Source organism: Buteo buteo, chromosome 1 (genome assembly GCF_964188355.1).
Source record: "Buteo buteo chromosome 1, bButBut1.hap1.1, whole genome shotgun sequence".
Classification (NCBI taxonomy): domain Eukaryota; kingdom Metazoa; phylum Chordata; class Aves; order Accipitriformes; family Accipitridae; genus Buteo; species Buteo buteo.
Window position 1 is genome coordinate 57,784,619 of NC_134171.1, and position 23,669 is coordinate 57,808,287.

The 23,669-nt window shown below is 35.9% G+C and overlaps 1 protein-coding gene across 5 annotated transcripts in view; it reads left to right on the forward strand.

Annotated features, from left to right (window-relative positions):
• GSTCD (glutathione S-transferase C-terminal domain containing) overlaps nucleotides 1-23,669 on the forward strand; it is a 71,669-nt gene that overhangs the window by 4,508 nt on the left and 43,492 nt on the right. For 2 of the 5 annotated variants that reach the window (XR_012651040.1, XM_075032343.1), the window contains exons 1-5: nucleotides 62-672; nucleotides 3,183-3,614; nucleotides 4,974-5,435; nucleotides 11,551-11,805; nucleotides 12,506-12,599. Coding sequence is in view for 4 of the 5 variants with exons in the window: in XM_075032343.1 (XP_074888444.1) it covers nucleotides 3,204-3,614; nucleotides 4,974-5,435; nucleotides 11,551-11,805; nucleotides 12,506-12,599 (1,222 nt within the window). In the remaining variant the exon portion in view is untranslated. Of the gene's footprint in view, nucleotides 1-61; nucleotides 673-3,182; nucleotides 3,615-4,973; nucleotides 5,436-11,550; nucleotides 11,806-12,505; nucleotides 12,600-23,669 lie in introns of those variants that run through there. The other 3 variants (XM_075032371.1, XM_075032349.1, XM_075032359.1) reach the window with 2 other exon arrangements.

Below are 23,669 nucleotides of genomic sequence, written 5' to 3' on the forward strand. Positions count from 1 at the left end.
TGTGTCTCTGGACTACCACGCTGACTCTAGCAAAGGACGAGAGAAACAGCTGGAGAGAAACAGGAGCTTCAAGTGCAATATTTCTTTTGTTTTCCTGCTGAGCAAAGCTCATCTTTTCATCCCTTGAAGGTTAGCTGCAGAAACAGAAAAGTATTATTTTCCTAAATTGACCCTAATTAAGAATAGAATTTGTTCCACTCCACACAATAAGTTTAATAACTCAGATCTAAATTGACCATATCAGTAGCAGAACAGGGAGTATGGTTCTGGGAAACCAATTTCAGTGTTGTAGCACTGCAAATTTGAGAAGAGAAAGGGGCTTTGGTAGGAAAAATAGTGGTAGCATAGTATATGAGAAGAATTTAGGACTATATTTGAAAATAATGGGATGGTATATTGCAAAGACACCTTCATGTCAGGTACCTTTAGCTGAGAGATCTGATGGCCTGTATGAACCGAAATTAATCGTTGTCTTATAAATGATGAAATGACAGATTGGTTTGTCAGGGTCTGGAAATCATTTGCCTATATAAGTACCTATTCTCAGATTTAAGACACGATCTTGTGAAATGTGCAATGTTCTTCATTCTCCCTGAAAACCAAACAAATGAGACATTTGTATTTTTGTGATGAGAGCTGGAGTTACCTCCTCTTCTGGAGTTTGTTCTGCTGGTAAGTGTAAGGTATTAGTTGCTTGCACTTTTCTCAGAAATTAGCAATTTACAGTTTATTTGGTTCAGAATTACTAACTGGAATGATTAGTTGTTGCTGTATTGACACTATCACTGTTTACATGATTCCTTAAAAAGGAAATTTTCATAATATTGACCATAATTTTCATCTTTGGACTTTCCCTTACTCCTCCCATGTGGGGAGAATCAAATTAACCAAAACTGCTGCCTTAGCTTAACCCTTCTCCTCTCCCCTCCCCTTGATATGAGAATCCCTCTCTAAAATTTTTTGAGTACTTTAAAAAAAAAAAATCTGAGTTGCTAATGAATGTTTTATGAATGAGTGGTATTTAAATTTTTTTGCCTTTTGGGATAAATGCAACTTCAACGTGTGCACAAAACCTAGCTAAAGGAGAATCTAGCTATTGGAAAACTTATTAAAAATAAGTGCCTACCCAACTAGAAGAAAATGTAGAAGTGGTTTTTTCATACATCAGAAAATTCAACAGCAGATCTTGCATCTTCACTAAGAGCCCTGAGATTCTTGTCGATGAGCAATGAAAGCTCTGTTTTTATTTTGGGGTTAATATAGCTATCTGTGTTTGAGCAGCTAAGCTTTGAATCATACTAGGCATTATGCCTGCCTCTGTAGTCCTATTCACTGGTTCTTTGTGATTCATGGAGGTGAATCGTACAATTCTGTGGAGAGTTCCTGGAGAACTTTTTTGTCCTTTTGGGCTCATGAGTAGATGATGACAGGCAGGTACTGGAGGACTGCTAGCCACTGAGTACGGTAACTTGTGTTGTACTGGACAGTCTTAAGTGAGAACCCCTCTCATAGGCTATCTAAGCTGATTTTAAACACTACCAAGCCTGTGTGAGGTGGCTTTACCTGAGGAAGGAGAATACAAGAAAGAACCAAATTGGAGTCTGAATGGACTCTGTGGAGAAGGTATAACAGCTCATAGGACTAGAGGGTACTATGCTGATTTAGCGTGTGACACCAAGACCAGCTGATGCTATCTAGGTCTGAGCCACTGTCAAAACAAGTAATTTCCTGGGCTCCCTGTCATCTGCAGTATATGCTGTCAAGATTTATCCAAATAGAATAGCTTTTAGGAAAGCAGGTATTTCATTATGTATTGTACTATTCTTTGTGTGGCAGGTGTATTCATTCAAGAAAAGCAACAGTACTATTGTGTTGAGCCACTGTTGTTCTGAGACAAAGTCATGTAATGTAATGACTTAAAAATACTTCACTAAAACAATCATTATTATGATCTTTACTTAATGTCAGGTGGACTTGATTTTATTCTTCCACTGCCTCTTTTTGGACAATTGATTTGGCCCAGTGATAGATGACACAAAATGGCAAATTTGATGTACAATACCTCTACATGAAAAAAATAATCCAATAATCTAGATACTTCAAATGAAAACCTTTTTGCTTTTTAAATAATTACATCGTATTTGTGTAACTGTACAGACACCTTATTAATCTAGAAAGTTATTTGAAAGACTGATGCTGGTCCAATGTCACTTGTGCTTTTTATATATATATAAAAGCATACTGGCCTTTCTTAGCAACATTCAAATTTTTCTCTTATAATAAAGCTTTCTTCTATAATGATTGTTTTAAGAGTGCCATCTAGTGTCTAAAGCTTTTCAATATGAGTTGTGATTTATAAGTTACGGGCAATTTTATTGAGTGATTGAGCAGAAAAATTATTGTATCATTGTTTTATATTAAACTGGAATGGAATAGTTTAATAGGAAAAATGTAATTTTCAACCAAGTATAAGGAAAATGAGTTTAAGTTTTTAATATAATGAGAAGACATTAATTTCAGCTATGTTACTGTTGTATTTAACTGCTTTAAAGCAGCTGTGTTTGACATGTTCATGTAGCATTCTTGAAATGAACGGGTTTTTTCTTATGTGTCCTCTTGACCTTCAGTTAGTATCTCACCAGGCTCTAGATTAATTTTTAATACAGATCCAATATTATTTCCCATGGCCTAAATACCCTATATATATGCCTTCTAACAGTTACAGAAAGACAAATGTGTGCATTAGGAAACTGACTGTTGTAGGTATGTGCTCAGGAACTTGTTTTTTCAATAATATATGGTTAATGTTGTGGGAGATTATTGATTTAAAAAAAGAAGTCTTGCTATAAAATGTTTATACACTAAAAAATTTAAAAGGAAATATTTTCTTTTGCTTTTATATGTTTTGTTTAATGTCAGAAGTATGCTAAAATGCAAAAAAAAATTTACACAGATCATTTCCCTATCAGTGATTTGTATGTGAAGAGACAGTGTATATGTGAAACCATTCTTTTCTCTCAAGAAGTGCCTGCAGTCCACTTATTCAGGCAGGATGTCTTTAATAGTGTCTCACATTAAAATCAGTTTTAGGAGATAGTGGAAGGACCACTTTTTCAAACCCTCTTTTTTTGTTCTAAATTCTGTATTCTTTTATGAATGTTGTGTTCTGATTTCTATTTCAGGAACTTCAGCTCGGGAGGAAGATGAAAGATAGTGTCGCTGAAGAACATTTATATTTGGGTTTTTCTCATCAGTACAGAGATAGTATCTTTCCTCTTCATACATCTATTTCACTGTTTTTGCTATCCTACTGTGACTGCAAATTATTCAAAATTTTCTTAGTGCCGACTGGTGAAGATGTGGATGATCAGTTTGTGACAAAAAACCTTCTTGGTGATATTGAGGTCCATTTAATCTCCAGATGTCAGCTTCCAGCGGTTGTGCAGAGCTGCTGTTTACCTGCCGTTGTAGTGAAAGATGGCAAGTTCTGCCGAGCTGGGCTTTCTGTTGTCTTAAGGCATATAATACAGAAAACATACGAGGCAGATCCATCTAAAAAGGATGTTTTGGAACTCTTGGGCTTTAAGAAGACCTGCTTAAAAGCCTGTGCTGAAGTGAGTGCATCTCTTTCTCTTAGATACATTAATAGGGTTTTTTATAAGCATTAAATACTCTGAAGTACACTCTTAATATTGATGTAAACTAAGTTCTTTTAATAAGAAACTTAATTTGCTTAGAAAATGAAATTTCCTCAATGGAGAAGTATCTGTATTTTGGCATAAAAATGAAAAATAATTCTTTTTAAAGATACTACTTTTTAGTGGCATAAAAAGAACCTTAAGATTCAAAAAAGGTCAGATCTTTGTCTCATGTCTAGCAGTGTAGTTTCAATGAGTTATAAAGTACAGCTCTTGCAGTTTGAAGTAAATTGAGAAATATCTAATTTATTGTTAATTTTGATTTCAAGAGCACCCTATACTGTTAGCTTTCATCACTGCCAAGGTGCACTGCTCCATCTCCCCCTCCAGGTCATTGGTGAAGGTAATAGCACAGACCCCTAAAGAGCTCCGCTTCTAGGTGACCTTCAGGCAGAGTGTGAACCATTAACCCCTACTACGCTTTGAGTGGATATTTCAGCCCATTTATCACAAAGCAGTTTACTCATCTGGCAGCTCATCCATCTATACTTGCCTTCCTCACTCCTCTGTGGAGGTTGAACTCCACTGTTTCATGATCGCTACACCCATGGTTGCCATTGATTACTATGCCTCCAGCCCAGTTCATCCCTGTTGATGAGTAGCAGATCTGGGGAAGCGTACCCTGTGTTAGTCCATTTAGCACTAGCATAAAGAAATTGTCCCTGACATCCTCCAGAAACCTCTGGTTCTAATCTCTTCTTGGAACTGCTGGAGAACTTGATTCCATATTTCAGAGGGCTGCAAAATGAGTAAACTGAGTAAGAAAAGACAAGAGTTTAAAACTTTTAAGTACAGATAAGAAGAAAAAGAGCACGAGGACAAGAACATAAAAAAAATAAGTAAAAAGTGCTGTTCGTTTAGACTAAAGTTTTTTGATGTTGTGTGCTGAAAACCCACTAATAGTACAATGCATTTCTGTAAAATAATTGTGCTCAAAATCTGTTTGGTGTAATCTGATTTTATTACCAACACTTTGTAGAGATGACATATATAAATTGGCCACAGTTTTGCTTCTCTTGAGTTATGCAGCCACCCTAATCTCGTGCCAATAATAAGGAATAAAAATGTGGTATACTGGATAACTGTTCATTCTGTTATACATAAGATTTAGCTTCCTAATTCTGCTATTGCAAAAGTAATACAAAATACCTGAGCTTCCAAGATTATCAAAGAATATATTTAAAGCTGGAATTTCTTTACTTAAAGACAAAAAGTTACCCTGGATTTTGTTTATTTTTTCTGTAGAGACATTAATTCTATAAATTTAACTGACAGGTTAGCCAGTGGACCAGACTTTGTGAAATCAGCATCCCTCTGGCTGTTGAAGAATTTCTGACGGCATCTCCTGAGCGCTGTCAGACTATTCCTCCTGACATTTTACAGCTTGAAAGAAAGCTTGGAGAACCTGTCCGAGTACATAATGATGACAAAATTCGAAGGCAGAAACTTCAACAACAGAAGGCAGGTGCCAAGACTGCAGTGCCTATACTTGGTAAAGAAGGAACTGAGGAAGGAAAACCAGTGGAAATGCATCAACATCCACTCCCAAGTTTGGAACTGAGCATAGCTTTCTCCAAGCTACTTGTCCAGGAAGTATCAGATGCAGCCAACAGGGAGGCTCCTCATATCAGGAGAACGAAAACTTCTGACCTTCCGCTTTTGGACCACGTTTTTGCAGAAGGGCTTTATTTTACCTTGGCAGATATAGTGCTTTTGCCATGCATCCATCAGTTCTTGGTAAGACAACAAGTTAAGCAAATATTAAGTAGTGTATATATATATATTTTTAAGAATTTGAAAGTTGTAAAATATGTTAATTTAAAATATATTGTGGCATTTGCAGTGTGAACTTAACCTGGAACAGATTTGTCTTTGTTATTGTACAAATAAAAAACAGGGATTGGTGAGATCACCAAAATTACTTTTAAATATATAGCATATCAATACTTAGTAAACACTGTTAACTGTTAAAATACAATGCTGAAATATTTTGGCACCAAGTTGCCCAGAAAATTCCTCCATGAAAATACTTAAAATGGACACTTAAAGTACATTTTAATATGTATCAAGCAAAAGTAGGTAAGCATGAATGTATTTTCTTGCTCGAATTTAGTGTACTAGATTTATGACCACGATTCAATGGATATTTACTAAAACAAGACCACTTTATACGTGAGGAATTTTTTGAGATTTGGAATTTTGATTGTATAATAAATTGCAAATTTTAAAAGGAGGGAGGGTTGAGAATGGTATAATATTGAAATGCTAGAAGAGTTGTCCCCCATGAGAGATTTAAAATGGACACTTTAAGTATGTTGTAATGTGCATAGGAAAAAAGTAGGTAAGCATGAACCTATTTTAATTTTGGTTTCAGTGTACTGGGGGGCAAGGCAAAATGAATACCCAGTTTGTTGTACTTTTACTACATGAATATTATCTGAATTGGAATTCTTTTCAGCAAAGACTTGAAACTTTATGTGACTTTATGTTGACGTGGACAGATATGCCTAAAAGAAAACAAGTACCTTCTAAGAAAGTAAGAATGTCTTTTAGGGAGGCAGTGAATGGAGAGAGATTCAGGGACTATGGTGGCTTTTTAGAGGTGTAAATCCTTGACTTTCATTTTATACTAGAGCTGAAGAGGTACTTGGATATTGACTAGGGAAAGGCTTCCAAAAGCTCATTTGTTTATGCTACTGGTATGTAATTTCTTGGGATTCTCTTGAGAATTTTTTTTTGTCTACATGTCCTGGTTGCAGCCGGGATGGAGTTAACTGTCTTCCTAGTAGCTGGTACAGTGCTATGTTTTGAGTTCAGTATGAGAAGAATGTTGATAACACTGATGTTTTCAGTTGTTGCTCAGTAGTGTTTAGACTATAGTCAAGGATTTTTCAGCTTCTCATGCCCAGCCAGGGCACCTGACCCAAACTGGCCAACGGTGTATTCCATACCATGGGACGTCCCATCTAGTTTAGGAACTGGGAAGTGGGGGCAGGGAATCGCCGCTCAGGGACTGGCTGGGTGTAGGTCGGCGGGTGGTGAGCAATAACCCTGCGCATCATTTGTACATTTCAATCCTTTTATTACTACTGTTGTCATTTTATTAGTGTTATCATTATCGTTATTAGTTTCTTCTTTTCTGTTCTATTAAACCATTCTTATCTCAACCCAGGAGTTTTACTTCTTTTCCTGATTTTCTCCCCCATCCCACTGGATGGGAGGGAGTGAGTGAGTGGCTGCGTGGTGCTTAGTTGCTGGCTGGGGTTAAACCACGACACTACAGATATTTATTTTTAAAATACGGTGTGCTATGACTTCCAGTTTGCTTATTTCTCCTCATAATAGGTTAATTATTCTTAATCTCTGCTGTTGTTTTCTTCTAGTTCCTAGGAATTCTTTGTTTTGAAGGCAACATTCCTCTGTAGCCAACCCGGCTTTTTATCATGCTCTCCCACAAAATAAGACAGTTTCATTGCACATATGTAGATAAAGATGGGTGTCTAGGACAGCATAATACCCATATATCAGCAAACCTTTTATTCTTCTGTGCAGTTTCATTTTTACAAAACTTAGTCTGTATTCTTCTTCAAGCAAGGACTGACCACTGCGACCCCACTCAGAAATGAGGTGGTGTGTCTAGGGAGCCAGCTTCTTTGGGATGTGCTTCAGGCCCTGCAACTTCCGTAATCTGTAGTTTTGTCATTCATAGTATTGTTGCTATTAAACTTTTCCACAGTTTGTGGAAGGTCCTTTGTTTACTGCAGTGAAAGAAGAAGTTCCTTGCAAAAAGTTACGTTGCTAGAAGCTCCTGAAGTGAAGTTTATAATGGAAAAGTTACTATTCTCCTTCCAGTCCTGGGAGATTGGCTGTTTAATTTTTGTCCCCAATAGAATCTTGTGTTACTTGTATGGTCCAATAACATACTGATAGAAGGCCTACACTTTCCATTAGGGGAGTTGAATGTTTTCCTATCAGATTGTGTAAGTATTTTGGAAATGCCAACAGTGTGGTCTGTTCAAAGATGCCTTTGTCTCTCTTCTCCTTTGCAGTCAACCTAACACATTCCCAGTACTGGACCAGTGGGCTGTTCTCAGTTGTCTTCATCCTTGTCTTTTTCTTTCACATCAGGAGGTTTTCACAGCACAATGAGGAAAAACAGTGTATGCTAGCAAAGTAATATAGACACTGTATATAGTGGGTATATGCAAAATTTCATTCTGAGTGTAGGATTATTTTGCCTCTTGTGGTGTGTTTAGAGATCTCAGAAAGTCTCCCAGTCTCTATATATGGAGGAATTTGAAACCTTAAAAGAGTTTCAGCAAGATAAAACAGGAAAAGCACTGACACTGCTGGCAGTCAGGGCACCACGTGGAATGTGGAAAACCTGGGAATAAATCTTTGCTCCCTGACATAGAATGTTACAGAAACACTGTTGCAAGTGGCAAAGCTGATTTTAGAAGTTCCTGCATTCCAGGCTGCAGTTTGCCAGGCTATCGGTTGTGTCAACTTGACTGTAGTTTGAATCAGTAAAATATTCATGTCTCTGTACCTTTAGGTCAATGATCTGTTAAAAACTCATTTCACCCTTCTTGTAGGGGAGAGCCTTAGTCACTTGGTTATTGAATCGTTTGTGGTGGATCTCTCACTGTCTACAAAATTTATCTGGGGCTGAGATGCTGTGTGTGTGTGTGTGTTGGCTGTTTTCTTACAGGACTTATCTAGTAAGTTAATAGCCCCCAATCCCCCTTTTCTCCCTCTACCCTTTTCTCACCTCCGGATAGAGGTAGGGCTTAGTAGCGCAAGTGCCTTGAGCTCAGCTTCAAAACCAGCTTTACAGTGGGAAAAACCTCTGTGGCAAGACTGTGTGAGAGTCTTGCTCAGCACAATCTGTGTACTTAGTTTTATGAGCATATATACACAGGAAAGAATTAAGGAAGTGACAACTGTGTCTTTATTTCCCATGACATGATAGAATAAGTTTGCCTACTACCAGTATTCCTGCAGTTTGAGATTGATAGCTAAGCTGGTGGCTGTTGCCAGGAAGAGCTCTGAGTGAAGTTGGTATTTGCATTTTGATTTTGCAAGTTGTTTTGCCAAATTTGCCTTATGGTGTTTGAAAACAAATGGAATTCCTGGAGAAGATGCTGTCAGTCAGATTTGGAGAAATAGTCTCTAAAATAAAGATAATTACTAGTGAACATTAATATGTGACAAATGTCCAATTTATAACTTCTTTAATCAAGATCATCATCCTCAGTGGATTTCTGTATGATGACAGCAATATGGGAATCCAGCAGTAGGTTAATATGGCTACTTTTGAATTAAGATGATGAGTTATTTTACAGAAATGGTTATTAATTTATTTCTGCTTTGTTTGTTTGTTTTGCAAATCACATAATTGAGGATTAACAGCAGCTTCTGTATGGATGATACTAAACAAAAGTAGTAAGACAAAATGCTTTCCCACTGTTTTAAAAACTTAAATATATTTCAGTCTTATTTCTTTTTCCAAGGCCTTTTTAAATAAGAAAAGCATATCTTTTTACAGTAATGTTTGATTTACTGGTGCTAGGCATGAGAAGATTCTTGGATCAGATGCTTAATTGATTTCAGCGATCCAGTTGAAATCATTCTGTAGATGTACCGTGAACAGCTGAGAATGCTGTATTTATTTGCTTTTCATGTGTGACCCTTGAGCCCTGGTGGTCTGCAGCTTATGAACTATATATTGTATAATACCTTTGTGTTAGCTCACACCAAGGATTGTCCTAAAAAACTGGCTTTCAGTTTCATTTTTACCTAAATTATAAGAGCTCTGGGATAATGTTGCTTTTTTTCTGTTCTCTGGTGAATGACCGTTTCCTAAGCAATTTTACCGTGATTCGTACAGTTATCAAAATTGAATAACTCGCATCTGAAACCTCCTTGCAGGCAGTGGGTTAAAACCGCTCTTGTTGATGGAAGTGCCAGAGTTTAATTCTGTATTAAAATGTTACTTACCACTTATATAACTGGACTTCCTGGATTGTGTTTAAAAAAAATCATTATAGTTGCACTTCCACTTTGCTTTAAGGATGTGAATGATAATGAAGTCTTCCATGGGTATGTGTCTGGAAAGTATCATACAATAAATATGAGGAGACCTGACTATCTGATTGTAATTATAATTACCAAAAGTAAGATAATGAAGCTGAAGAGTTGTTTGTCATTACCTCATTCTATTTCTGTTATCTTTCTGAGGTTAGCTTTGTTATGCTTTGTATTAGTTGTAACTGTTTAAAATTAATAGAAGAATAACAAAAGCTCCGTTCTCCATCTGGGAGAAACCACTATTCCCTTTTTAAAATACAATTTAGAACACTTGTTATCAAGAGTAACAGTACCTCTTAGAATTGCTTTCCAAAAGACTTCTTCCTTAACTGAATTAATGTATTTGTGCCTGTGTTACTATTAGGATATTGAATTAGATACTAAAATTACACAGTTCATCCTCCTTTTGCTCCTTTAGCTATTACTAATTACTTGTGATTACTCTAAGAACAGGATAAACACAGCATGCAAGAGAGCTGCTTGAAATTTTCTGTCATTTCAAGTGTTCTTTACGAATTTCTGTTTCCACACTGAAGATAGATATGTGGAGGAGCACTGTTTTTGCATGGCTTTTTCTGCCTTTTCCTGTAATCATGATTTTTAATTTTCTGCTTAAAGCAGGCACAGCATCACAGAATAGTTGAAGCTGGAATAGTTGAGGTTGGAGGGCACCTCTGGAGATCATCTTGACTAACCCCCCTGCTCAGAGCACGGTCAGCTAGAGCCAGTTGGCAGGGTTGTGTCCAGGCACGTTTTGAGTGTCTCTAAGGATGGAGACTTCACAACCTCTCCTGTAAGAGGATGATCTTCACTGTTCTAGAACATTTGGGAACCAGAACAAAAATTATTTAAGTTCACCAAATGCATCCTTTTTAAAATTAGCTGGTCTTCATGCAAAAATGTGGTTTGGGTATCTTTTTTTGTAATATGTGCATCATATTCTTATTTAAGAATTTTTTTTTTTTTTTTTACACTTCAAATTCTAATTTCTATTGAAGGCCACTTCATCTCACCAGCATATATACTTAATTCAGAAAAAGAAATATACTAGTTACTATTTTTATATAAAAATATAAAGTTAAGATGGTAAAAACATTTGAGTAAAGATATGATTTAAAAAAAAGTTTTGGGTTCAGTTCTAGTAAAAAAAAGTCACAGATGTAGTGCAAAGACTTCAATAAAGACCAGCCACAATGTGTGCCTGTGCCTGTTTTGCTGTTACCACATAGTCAAAGGTATTTCAGGCCTGCAGCTGCCAGCAAAACAGCTGTCAGTGGATGAGCTTTTAAGGTCTGCAGGGTGCCTGTGGGAAAGAAGAGAGTTCAGGTACCATAATGTCTTGCCTAGAGTTCAGTATTCATTGCAAATTGCTGTTTGGTTTTTTGTTTGTTTGTTTGTTTTTTTGGTTTTTTTTGTGATTACCAACCAAAATGAATCATTCCCTTGTTAGGAAATAGCAGATAATTAAGAATATTATTTAAATTGTGTGTTCCTGTTACTGACTGAAATTATGATTGAAAATGCTTATGTAAACCTTTTCACCCTATTAAGCAAATGGGAGTTGCAGAGAAAGTCTAAATAGCCAACTGGCAATTCCACCTGCAGGCCTGAGCTCTTAACTAGCTAGCTTTTTGCATTACCATCATGCTATGAGTAAGCATGCTCGGCATGCAGCTGAGCTCACTTCTGTAGTTCATGCCTTCTTCTGGCTTGTACAAAGAAATTTACAGCAGCAAGTCACTTTTCCATGTTATTTTTCTAGGTTTCCAGCAAAAAACAAGGCAAAAATCTGGTAAATTTGCCTCTGATAGCCAGTTGGTATCGAAGAGTTCAAGAAGTACCTGGAGTAAAGAAAGCTGCTGGCAAGTGCAAAATGGAGCTTCTCCAGCTTCCAGAGTTGATGTCTGCTCCACAGGAACAGCTACAAGGCTTCTCTTCAGTTCCTGATGAATTAGAAGAGGAGAATGAAGACAGTCATTTTATAGGTGGTCCAAGGCCAACTATGACTAAGTTAATGGTAATTTAAGCTTTTAAATGAGTTATTTTTAATAGTAATATTCTGTTCAATTTGGAATTTGTGAAATTTATTAGAATGGCAGTAGCTAAGTCTGATAGCCTTGAACAGTTTAATACCTTTTGCCCATCTTCTGTCTGATACACATTGACTTAGAAGTGATTTTACTTTTTTGTTCTGTTTTGGTGTTTGATCGATTCAGGAATTGAGCAAAGATACAACTGCTGGAAACCCTATCAGTAATTCTGAATAATCAAAGTAACTTTTTATTTGAACTGCAATATTGTATTCCTCTTTTAAAGGTATTTATATAAAGGATGACAAAAACTGTTGCTTTTATATTTGGCTTCATTATTCTATTGTTTCTGTTGTTTTTTTGCTATTCGATTAGAGCTTTGAACATCTGGGAACCCTAATGAGTTTTGTTAAAGAAAACCCACCATCATGTTCCATAACTCTCAGTATTTTTTGTGAGGCTGACAGCATTTTCTAAAGAAAATTAACAGGGCTTTCTTGTGAAAAAGAGAGAAATACATAATTTGAATCCCATATAATGTAGAGTCAGCTGCCTGTTTAGTTTCAGTTAAGCTGAAAGCATTGCACAGTTTGATCTGATGCTATTAAATTCAGTGGGAATTTTTCTACCAACTTCAGTGGGTAAAGGATCAGGATCTTAATTTTTTTTTTTACCCTTTTCACATAGGTAAATGGTATTGAAGCAAAGTTTTCGCCTCATCCGTGCCCCAGCTGGACCATAGACTGGACCAATCTACCATCTGCAGTCAGTCCTGGAGAAGGTAAGGGTTTTCGTGTGTGTGCATGGATTTAACAGTGCCGCCTTCTGGTGAAGCTACTGAACTGTTTCATAGGAAAGTATGTCACCTCTCAGTGTATTTCAGAGTTCTGTAAAACAGGTAAGCAGTTTTAAATCTGTTTTAAAATTCAGTCTGTTTGGGACACATGGCGAGATGACTTCCCTCAGGTCATCAACAGCTGATGACCAAACTGGGAATAAAGGCTTGACCTTGATTCCTGAACCATATTTTTTCCCACCATTTCCTACTTCCCTGAACTTTTCTTCCTATCTAGAACAGCAAATTCTGACTACATGGTGTTAATATAATTGGCATGAATGTTGTACATGGACTGTGTCTCCGAAAGCAGCAGCAGCTGATTTTATTCTGATGAAAATAATGTTCATTAGCAAAGTTTGGTAGCTACCTATGAGTGAGTCTACCCTTTTGTGGCACTGTTCCCTGCCCTGTAGGGGTTGTTTGCTTTGCTGGATTGCAGGGCAGTCTGTTGCCTAGTGGCTATAGTTCTACAGGAAAAAAACCCAATTTATCGCAATGTTTGTTGTTCTCATTGGTGTTGCAAATATTGAATACCTCTTCCACCACACAGTAGAGTTTACTCTAAAAGGTCTTACACATGCTGCCAGACAATAAGAAGTTAGTGGATGGTAACTCCTTTCTACAGGGAAGAAAAAGCTTTGTATTCTTTTGTGTAAATAATATAACTTAGATATTGGAGTCAGTATAGCCTCTCTGGCACAGAACTTCTGATTTAAAGAATACAGAAATATACATGTATAGATGCTCTTCAATGACCAATATGTGAAATTCCTCACAGAATATGTTAAGAATCACTGAAGAGCTATAGGCACTTAAAAAAAAAATACTCTATTTTTAAAAAAATATCTAACTGTATGAATACAAGCATGTATTCCCATCTACAATATACAGGCTATAAAAATAAGATCAAATTTGAAGTTGGTTTCCTCTGGTTTGGATCTGTATGTAGTTCACAAAGCCGTGACAAATCCCTCATGTTTCATGAGTAGATTTTTAGTTTTATATAAAGCATCCATCCTTCTAACATGAACTCTTTTCTCTTCTGGTTTTGTCCCGAGAGAACTCTTTACTGGGAAGTTGCATACCCTGCTTTAATTATTGATCCTTTCTTTCCTTTACCATGGAAGAAAAAAAAAGCCAAAACAAAACTTGGGTTTGCATCTGTCAATATTACATCCTGCTTCTTCAGACTTCAGTAGTTTTGGATGTACTACTTATGTTAATATAACTTTGTAGTCTGCTGAAATGGTCAGGGGGGATTACGTGCATTGAATTTATGTGACAAGTTCCAGTATTTTGTTGGAAGTGAATAAACGCTTTTGCTTACTTCCAGTGCTCAGGGTTTTGGCTGTAAGTTTTACGTCATGCTTTTGTTAATATATCTCTTTTCTTCTATTTGAAAGAAAATTTTGAAAAAGATGCATAACATATGAAAACACATAATGAATGTATATTTGGAAATTTTGTGCTGGAAGGAGTCTCGTGGACTCGGTTTGACTAGAGGGAAAAATCAATTCCTGCTGCTTCCTGCCTGCATGTGTGCTCACTCTCTCTTTTTTCATGTTTGCTGAAATAGTTAGTAATGACATTGATATCTGAAACCGGTTTTCAGTTCAATGTTTGGGAAATTTGCTAGCTCAACAAGGTGGCGAGAGAGAGATCTCACCTGCCTCCACTCAAGATCACAGTGATGCTGATGCCATTTTCTGATTTAGGGAAACTCCAAATGCTTGTGGTTTTAGTCCAGGAGCAACAGTCACATAGGACAAAAGGAAATTTCCTGATATGAGAACTGATTTTGCTTTTCAGGTGGATACATCTGCATGCTTACTTCTGCTGTTCTAAGTGGTCCTGTTCTCTGTTTCCTGATTCTTTCGCTAGTACAGCCTAATCACTGTTATATGAATTGAATTCTCAATATTTTACTACTAAATCCTACCTGGCACACTAAGAAAACAGTCACTGAATCTGGCAGGGTTTTAAACTGTATTTGAGAAATGCAATTCCAGCTTGCAGATTACCCCTATAACTGGTAAATAAATTTCCTCTTACTGATGTTCATAGCAGTTGAGAAGAAGTAGAGAATGTTTCAGTTAAAATTCACTTTGTTTTTTTATCAACAGTACATTTAATTTGCTGGCAAATCTTAATAGAATACATGATATACTTTCTTTGCTCTATCTCAACTTAGATAACTCAATTTGTTATATGTACGTGAAAGTTCTGGGTTTGAATTGTTCAGTCTGTCTATAAGTCTAATTAGACCACCTTGCTGTCACAGCTATTTACTACAGAAAAGAATTACTGATGATTGCAGTTCTAATGTATTATTTAGATTATACATTTAAGTTCATTCAGGTTTTTTGACAGCGATTATTTGCTGTTGCAAAACTAAAGATTATGACATCATGATTTGAATTTCATTTGCTTAGTCATATTTCTGAAGCAGAATGAGATAGAATAGAATAGACCGTTTCAATTGGAAGGGACATAAAATGATCATCTAGTCCAGCTGCCTGACCAATTCAGGCCTGACCAAGTTAAAACATGTTGTTAAGGGCATTGTCCAAATGCCTCTTAAACACTGACAGGTTTGGGGCATCGACCACCTCTCGAGGAAGCCTGTTCCAGTGTTTGACCACCCTCTCAGTAAAGAAATGCTTCCTAATGTCCGTCTAAACCTCCCCTGATTCAGCTTTGAACCATTCCCATGCGAAAACCCCTGCTAGTTCTAGTCCTGATGCAATTTTTAAAAGGTATTTGCTTGACCAAAATGGGAGTTAGGTTTACATTTTAGATATCCTCCAGCTTTTTAAATTTCTGCCATTATGTCAATTACTTCTAAAGTATTTGGCTTCTAAAGTTGTGTGTATCGGCATTGAGACATGTGTGAATCTGTAAGCCTTTGTGAGCATCTGGACTGTATTTGAAACATTGCAAAATATCCCAAAATATAGTATCTTAGTGCCTTCTGTATCTGTTGATACTCTACTATATTGTAGTTCTTGAGTTGTTGTTACAAACTTTCACTTCTGGAAGGAAATTAACACAAAGTATTTAATTTATTTTAAAATGTATTGTAAATGCTGGTTTCTGTTCTAGTTTACTGTATAAAATCCTTGGCCAGTACTTTAACTGTGTTTTTTCTAAGCTTGTTTTCCAAATCTATGTTTAGATCAGAAATATATTGATATTGTCTATTAAATACAGAAGACAAAACCCCTCAGTGTTTCCTTGTTTCTTCCAAATCACATAGTATATAAAGACTTAACCCCAAGCACACAAACCAAATCTGTCTGGCTAAATGCATCTCCTGATACTGAAAAATTATTTTGTGCAAAATCTCAAAAGAAAATGTAGTATTTCTAAGTTATACCAGAGGCTAATACTGGAAACGTGTATGCCGTTCAAATACTTAAAGAAATACTTATTTGCAATAAATACTTCAGTTGGCAGTAGACACAACCCAGATGTCCTAAGCTCAGTGCTTGGTTGTTTTGAGCCTTCTGTAGAAGTAAAGGTAGATATGGTTGTAAATATGTACAGACGGTAAAAGAAGAGGGTGGCAGGTCAGAATATAAAAGTGTAGGTGGTCACAATGTGAGACTGAAGGAAAAGGAGATACTTGCATCAACAGTACATGGAAATAATCCCATGATATATGGCAGCATAGAAAATGTTTTTATTTTTTCCCCTGACAAGGTGCTGGCTGAAATTTTGGGAAGAGGGGCTTGTTGAAATAAGAATGCTGAATGGAAATAATGTGCTACTGCTGACTAAATGTGAGGTCTGGGAAAGAGGAGGTTATATTTAATTAGATTTGTGACCAACAAAGAAATGGAGCATCTTTTCTGTGGTTTCACAGTTCATATTAGGCAGCCATAGAAAGGATTTTTTTATCCTTTTTGGAACTTCAGTCAACCCTGGGGTCTTTGCTTGTGTTCCTGGTCCTGTGTGTGTGTGAAACTGTTCCTTGTCTTCAGGTTAATTTCCGATTAGCTGCAAATGCTTTGTGGATATCAAGATCAGTTTGACTGGTTATGGTTAGAGGTGCTTCCTTTAGGCTCACCCAAAGCACATTAAGGGGAGGGGGAAAGTGTGTGTATATGGGGGCAGAGTGTGATAACACTTGTCACTGCTTTATTATTCTGATGTTATAGGGGGACATGAGTCTTTGGTACTGTCATTTTTTTCACCAAGTATTGTGTTCACTGTGAAACAAAATAAGGGAGAAAGGTTGTATTTTTTAACAGGAATCTGTTTTTTTCTTTAAAGCAGCTTTTTATTTAAGTTTTTTACCCAACTGTGAAATTCAAGAAAGAAATAACTGACCTGCAGTCTCACAAACCCTTACTTTTTTTCTCATGAGTTGAAAAACTTATTAAGCAGGAAGCACTTAAAAGAAGAAAGGTGCTTTATTTGTGGTATCTCATTCTGAAATTATCAGCTAGACTGACAGAGTGTGCATGTGATGGTATTTACTTACAAAGGTAGTGGTTAGCTGTGAACAAATTTATACTATTCTTTCCAAAGTGTGAAACTCCTCACAGAATGAATGTAGCAAGTAGTAAACTGCGTTCTGTAGGCTTGTGAGTAATGCCCTCTTCCTCATAAAAATATTTTTTCTTAAATTAAGGAGTTGTAGTAGGTCAGAAAAGAGCTCCTTAGCTGAAATACAAGTTATTGTCAGGTGAGTGTGGAAAGGCCACTGTAATAAAAACTAGGAGTGCATGCACACTAGGAGACACAGGGTTCAGTGACAGAATCTGTGAAGACTTTCAGGTGGAGGAAGTTAGTTTAAAAAATGTAGGCAAATAAATAAAGCTAGATCAAAATAAATGAATGCATTTTACAAGTGCAGCTTGCTCTTACCTATTAATGGAAGATATGTAGCCCTTTAACTTTGTAGTTGGTCCTATTCATAGGGCCAATTTTTCCTAAACAAGTGCAGTTTAATGGATTATGTATAAACACGACTCCCAGTGAATCATGTCAAGTACTTTATATGCTTTGTTATGCCTAGTAAGGAATTGATTGATTCCTAGTATTGAATTGATTGGGACAAGTGTTTGACTTGAGGTGAAATTTTCCATATATGAATTTTAAAAGGCCAATATGGAAAAAGAAGACGCCTTTTACATCTTCTGTGTCCAGCGGACAGGTGTAAGAAAGGGTGTTAGTCCATTGCAAGGCAATGCATACCTGCCTAGCTGAAGACAGAATGACTCTGATCAAGTTTGTTTGATTTATGCTTGCTTTGTGATCAGTAGCAAGTTGACAGCCAAATTAAATGACTATATAAAACTGTCACAGAAAGGTTAGCCTGAATAAAATGATACCCTGATTGATAATTGCCCCTTGTTTGCATTCAAGTCTTCAGACTTATGAGAAAGTTGATGGAGTTTTAGAATCGTTAGCTTTTAAAATGAGACAAAATTTGGAAAGCCCAACATCTACTGTTCAAGGATAAGGCTGTACCTTAAACAGTTATTGAGAAGAGATTTGTTACCTTGATTTGTAAGGCACAGAATAATTCATAATATACTGTAAATGGTTTTTTTTTGGGAGGGATTAGGGAGGAGAGAAGCAGAGTTCAGGAAATACAGGTATATAATATTTAAAAGGTTGCCTTTTCCTAAGTAATTTATGTCAGCTGAGAATTTGATCTTCAGTGCTTCTTCTTTTTTTGAGAAGCCTGCTTTTATTAATAGTATTTTAATATATGCATGAATATAAATCTTAATAAAGGTGCCATATTCAGTTATTTATATAGAGTACAGAATGTTCACATTAGAGAGCTTGTCTGATTTACAGAAAGAATAGTGACATGAGGATGAAGCTCTTCTTACTGTGCCATCTTTCTTTATTTTTGGTAGTGGTGATAATCTTTTCCCAAAAGGAAATGCTACATTTTTGGGATTGGGATATTGTTTTATTTGGCAAAATGTATGGCCAGGTGAAGAATAGAAAATTTTCTTAAAATTATTTTAAAATAAACTGCTTATGAATTAATAATATGGAAAGATGGAAATTGTCACTATCTTTATGTGTTTCACTGAAAAAAAAAATAGTTCTTGATGGTACATGTCTGCAGAGGAATTGTTTGTCACAATGTCTTATCCTCTTTAAAAACACATCATTGAAACCCCAAGGCAGTGAAGCTTGCTTTCCTGTAGAAGGAGGATCTTTGTGTTGCACAATTGTCACATAGAGCTAATGCTCACATTAGCTTTGTGGCATTAATTATTTGCAAACCAGGTTTTGTTTTTAACCTACTGTCCAACATAGGGTTACTGTAATAGAAATCTTTTTTCTGGCAGAAAGAAATATGAATTACGGATATTTGGCTGACAATTTGTTGCACTGGTATTGTTAAAATATCTTGGGACGGCAAGAGAGTTTTCCTTCATTGGCAAAAATGAATCTGCTAAATAAAAATTCACTGGGATGTGGACCTCAGAAATGTTTTTATACTTGGACAACCATTGATCTTGGAGATCCCATTTATGTATATTATTCCAAAGCAATTTGGTTTGTCCTCTGGGGTCAGCTCTCAAGGACTGAGTTCATTCATTGTAAATGCTTTGCAAATACTGAGTACTGTGTCAGTGATTTGCAGCTGTGCATACTCTCTCTCCATATCTACTCTCTTTTCCTTCTCTGTCCACAAACACTGATTTTATAGGACATTTTATAATAAACTTGCATGAGGCTTTGAGAAAGTATTTGTAAATAAAGTATGCTGAGGAATTTATTTCAATCGTTTATTTCCTCATCTGCTTTCTGTGAGACATCAATTTAAGGTTTTTTTCCATTTATAAATTAACAATACAACTATAGTCTGGCTTAGGAGCTGCAGTTCCTTCATCAGATGACAAATCAGCAAATCAGAACAAATTTCCCCATGATGCCTGTTCATTAGGTTTGACCAATGTCGCTGTTCAGAGTGATCTCTAGTCTCGATTTCCAGTGTGCATAATTTATGAACTAAGGCACCAGCTGATTTGTCTACAGTTGAGGTAAAACCTCAGGTCTTTCTTTGAAGACTAAATACACAAGTAGTTGTGAGACTATCTTTAAAATTCATTTACCTATTTACTAGGATGTTGTTTTGTAAAATGACTTCTCAGGTCCCCAAACTCTCCCCAGCTCCTCCTACCCCCCTACCTCACCCAATAACTCTATTACCTTTTATCTGGACAGGATCTGAAATACTAATTTAGTAAGAAATGCTTCTGTTTCTTTAGATCAGCAACTCTCTTTAAACTCATCAATTCATACAATATGATCATCTGTACCTGTCTTCTGCCTGATTCTGGCTATAAGCTAAATTTGTAATCGCTTGCATCAAGCAGAATGATTCATAGAATAATAATAATGTTAAAAAGATACCTGGATGAAGGACGAGTTGCAGGTTCACAGTATAATTTTATTTCTCCAGAATGGAGATTAAACTGTAAATTAGATATTCTAAAGTGAAAGAAGACGTTATGAAGGACAGCAGTTCTTTTTAAAAAGAACTTCTGCTAAACATATTGGGTGGACTAACAAGAATAAAACAATGTTTACAATTTTAGTTTAGAAACATATTCAAAACTTAAATACCTTTAAATAACACAGGCTAGAACAGTAACACAGAACATAGTGTTACCAGACAACAATCCTGGAGGATCAGTGTTAGCTTTAGCTTCCAGAACTGATATTAAGTAAAAGATAGTTTAATGTAGTGTGGCTTCTCAACAGGGAAAATAGAGACTTCTTAACTTGGCAGAAGAAAATTTTGAAAATTTTTCAGCCCTCATTGATCATATACAAAATTAACTTTCATTAAAGGAAGGAGGAGACATCAATGAGCTACGATAAGATTCTTGATTTGATCCATCAACCATTGAAAAGCCTGGCTTCCAACTGAGTTCCCTGTATTTTGGACATAATGTTGATTTCTTGGGTTTCACCCTTATACCAAATGACTATCAACTGTTCTCTAACTTCATGTGATTAGAGATGACTGATGTTTTGATGGCTGCTGCTTTTTTTTTTTTTTTTTTTTTTTTTTTACACTGAAGGAAAACAGCAGCATTAAATTATGTAATTACCTTTTAACCAATTTAAAAGTTTGTGACTTTAGGTCCATATTAAAATTGTTTGTATTTGCTAATTGAACTGACTAATGTAACTCTGAAATAAATGCTTTATTAGATGCAGAGATATTTGATTTGAAATGTTGTCAAGATTGATTCAATATATCCACATTGCTTCTAGGATTATTTTGTGAAGATTGGTCACAGTTTATTTTGTTCTGCTTTTTATATTGATATTACCTTTGGAATATTTTAGACCTGAGAGATACTTTCTGAGATGAGAATACATGATGCTTAAAAATCAAAGCTCTTTTAGGGACTCTGATATTTTATTAATATTTTTGCTAATCAAGAAATACAAATCATGTGTTTTACTTTAAATGTTAAAAGCAACAGTGTTTCTAAAATGAGATCCAGGCAGTCATTTATTCTATAGAACAAAAAGAGTTAAAAGAAACACTTAAAAGTTCTTTATTTCCCTTCCAAGCCTGTCAGAACTTTTTGAAAGACTTTGAAGATTTTTTTTTTTAATAGTTTTGTAGCCTCTTTGAGTATCTCAAGCATCCTGAAGCAGGAACTCATCCTTCTTCTTCAACTGATTTTTCCATATCAGACAGCTCTTTGCCTGCAAGCCACATGGATAACAATCCAAGGGAAACTCAGCTAAAGCTGCCTCTCATTAACCTCTCCTTAAAGTTATAGTTTTGCTGCACTCATTTAAATAAGTTTAAACCACATTTATAATTGTATTGTATTTTGCAGTTCAAGATCTGGAAAACCTGCGATTGCAATGGAGCCAGGTTGCCTCTTATTCTTAGTAAATACTTGAGAAGTAAGTAATTTTGAGTAACAAAGAGAAAGGGAAATGCTCACAGCTTGAATATAGGCAACATTGGTATTTGAGGTGATAAGCTTAAGAAAATGGAACTTATTACTGTAATTTCACTCTTATGTGGCTTATCTTAAAAAGAGGATTCTTGCAAAACTTTATATTTCATACGTGATTTCTTTGGATCTTTTGACTCTTCTTGGATATAGCTTTTTATAGTTGGCCTGAGGACAATTTTGATGGTAGTTTGAATGCAGTTCCTAATTTTTAGACAAAAAATTCTTTATGTGTGGCTGGAAAGAATAAATTATGCATGCCACCAAACCAGATAATTAATCCATGGCAATATATACTGTTCCTACTATTACTGTGCTCTCCCTCCATTTTTCTTTTGTGATTGTCGTGGTTACCAAACTAAACAAGGGAAGGGAATGCATTATTTTATATTTTTAAGATACAAGTTCAGTATATTTATGTTTGGTTGAAGTCTGTTGCTTTTTTTTAATTGGTGTTTTGATCTAAATGACGTGCTTAACAGCCTATGAAATATACAAAATCTGCAAAGAAAAAACAGTAGTTGCTAGTGTATCTTACTGAAAATCATACTAGAAAGAATAATATCAAGTTCTAACAGCTGCATTTTGATTCAGTTAGGACACATTCTCATTGGTGTTTGGCCTGTTCTGTAAGAAATTACTATGGTGAGGGTGATTGACAGAATTTCCATACAGCTGATAATCATACTGAAAAGGGTCACCTTTGTATTAGTGCCTTGCTTTGTGGAGTAAGTGTAAACCCTCAGAGAATTACTGAAGCCTTAGCCCTTCATATTGAATATCCCCTATAACAGGAGTTCAGTTTTTGATGAAGTTTAATCCCTAGAGGTATGGTTTTACAATTCACATGTCCTTGTTAATTGTGAGTTTATTAGGCTTCTGAGAGATTTGTTTTATAGAATACAGTATATAAAGTTCAGTGGAGGCTTTTTTTATTCCCATTGTGGTTTGTGTTTGTTTACTGAACATACCTAAAGAATTAAAATTAAATGCTGCAATTTGCCCATTGAAATGTTTTGGAGATTTATGGTTTGGGAACTGAAGGCAATTCTTTCTGATTTGGTTTTGTAAATTCACAGTAGTCTTAGTTCTGACAGTTAAATTAAGTCATGTTCTTGATTTATCAGAGTGAACTTTTACAAAGGGTCTGCACTTGACAGTCACTGGCCTGAGTTGGATATGTGTAGGTAGAATTTGAGTGTGATCAGCCCTAGATAGAAAAAGTAGTTCTATTCATTAGACTGTGGGTTTTTCTCCTTTTTGTCTCTAAAGTTCTCACACACATGGAAGGACATAAAACCCAAAAACATTAACTCATAGATGACTAGCAGATTTTTTTTTTTTTAACAGGACTGTTAATTTAGTTTTCCATGTCTTCCTTGGAAATCTTTAATGAATGTTAAATAGCCTGCTAAGTAACTCTGGCCTTTGTTTCATTTGAACTATTTGGTCTTTCTTTTCCTCCCAATATCACTGTAGTAGAGTTTACTTGTTTCTTTGCTTCTTTTATATTTCTGTGTTCCTTGTTCATGCGATATCAGAGCCCCAAAGTTATATTATTTGTCTCTTAAGCCAGAGGTTTAGAGAACAAGTTTCTGCTAAGTACTGCATAGCATGGTGGTGGAGGTCATACTTTACGGAAGATTACTATTGAGGAAAGAAGGATTGATGATCCATTCCAGCAATTTTGGTTTGGGACAATGTCTAACAAAAATCCAGGACAGATGATTAATGTGATCCAAAAAGATATTTTCTTCTAAACATGGCTTGAAATCATTAGCAGGGATATTTGGGGGGAAGCCAGAGTATGTAGAAATTTATCTCCTTTAATGGTCAGTAAGGTGTATGTAGGAGTGATGCTATGGTACAAAGTGACACTTTGCAGAGAGGACAGTGATGACACATTTCTTGCTCCTTTTTGTCTGGAAACTACATACGAGAAGGCATTTAACTAGTGTTGCCATTTCATAATAACTGATTCTATATATGCTATCCAGTCTGAATTACACAGATGCCAACCATTCATGCACTGCTGGCCCTCAGAAGG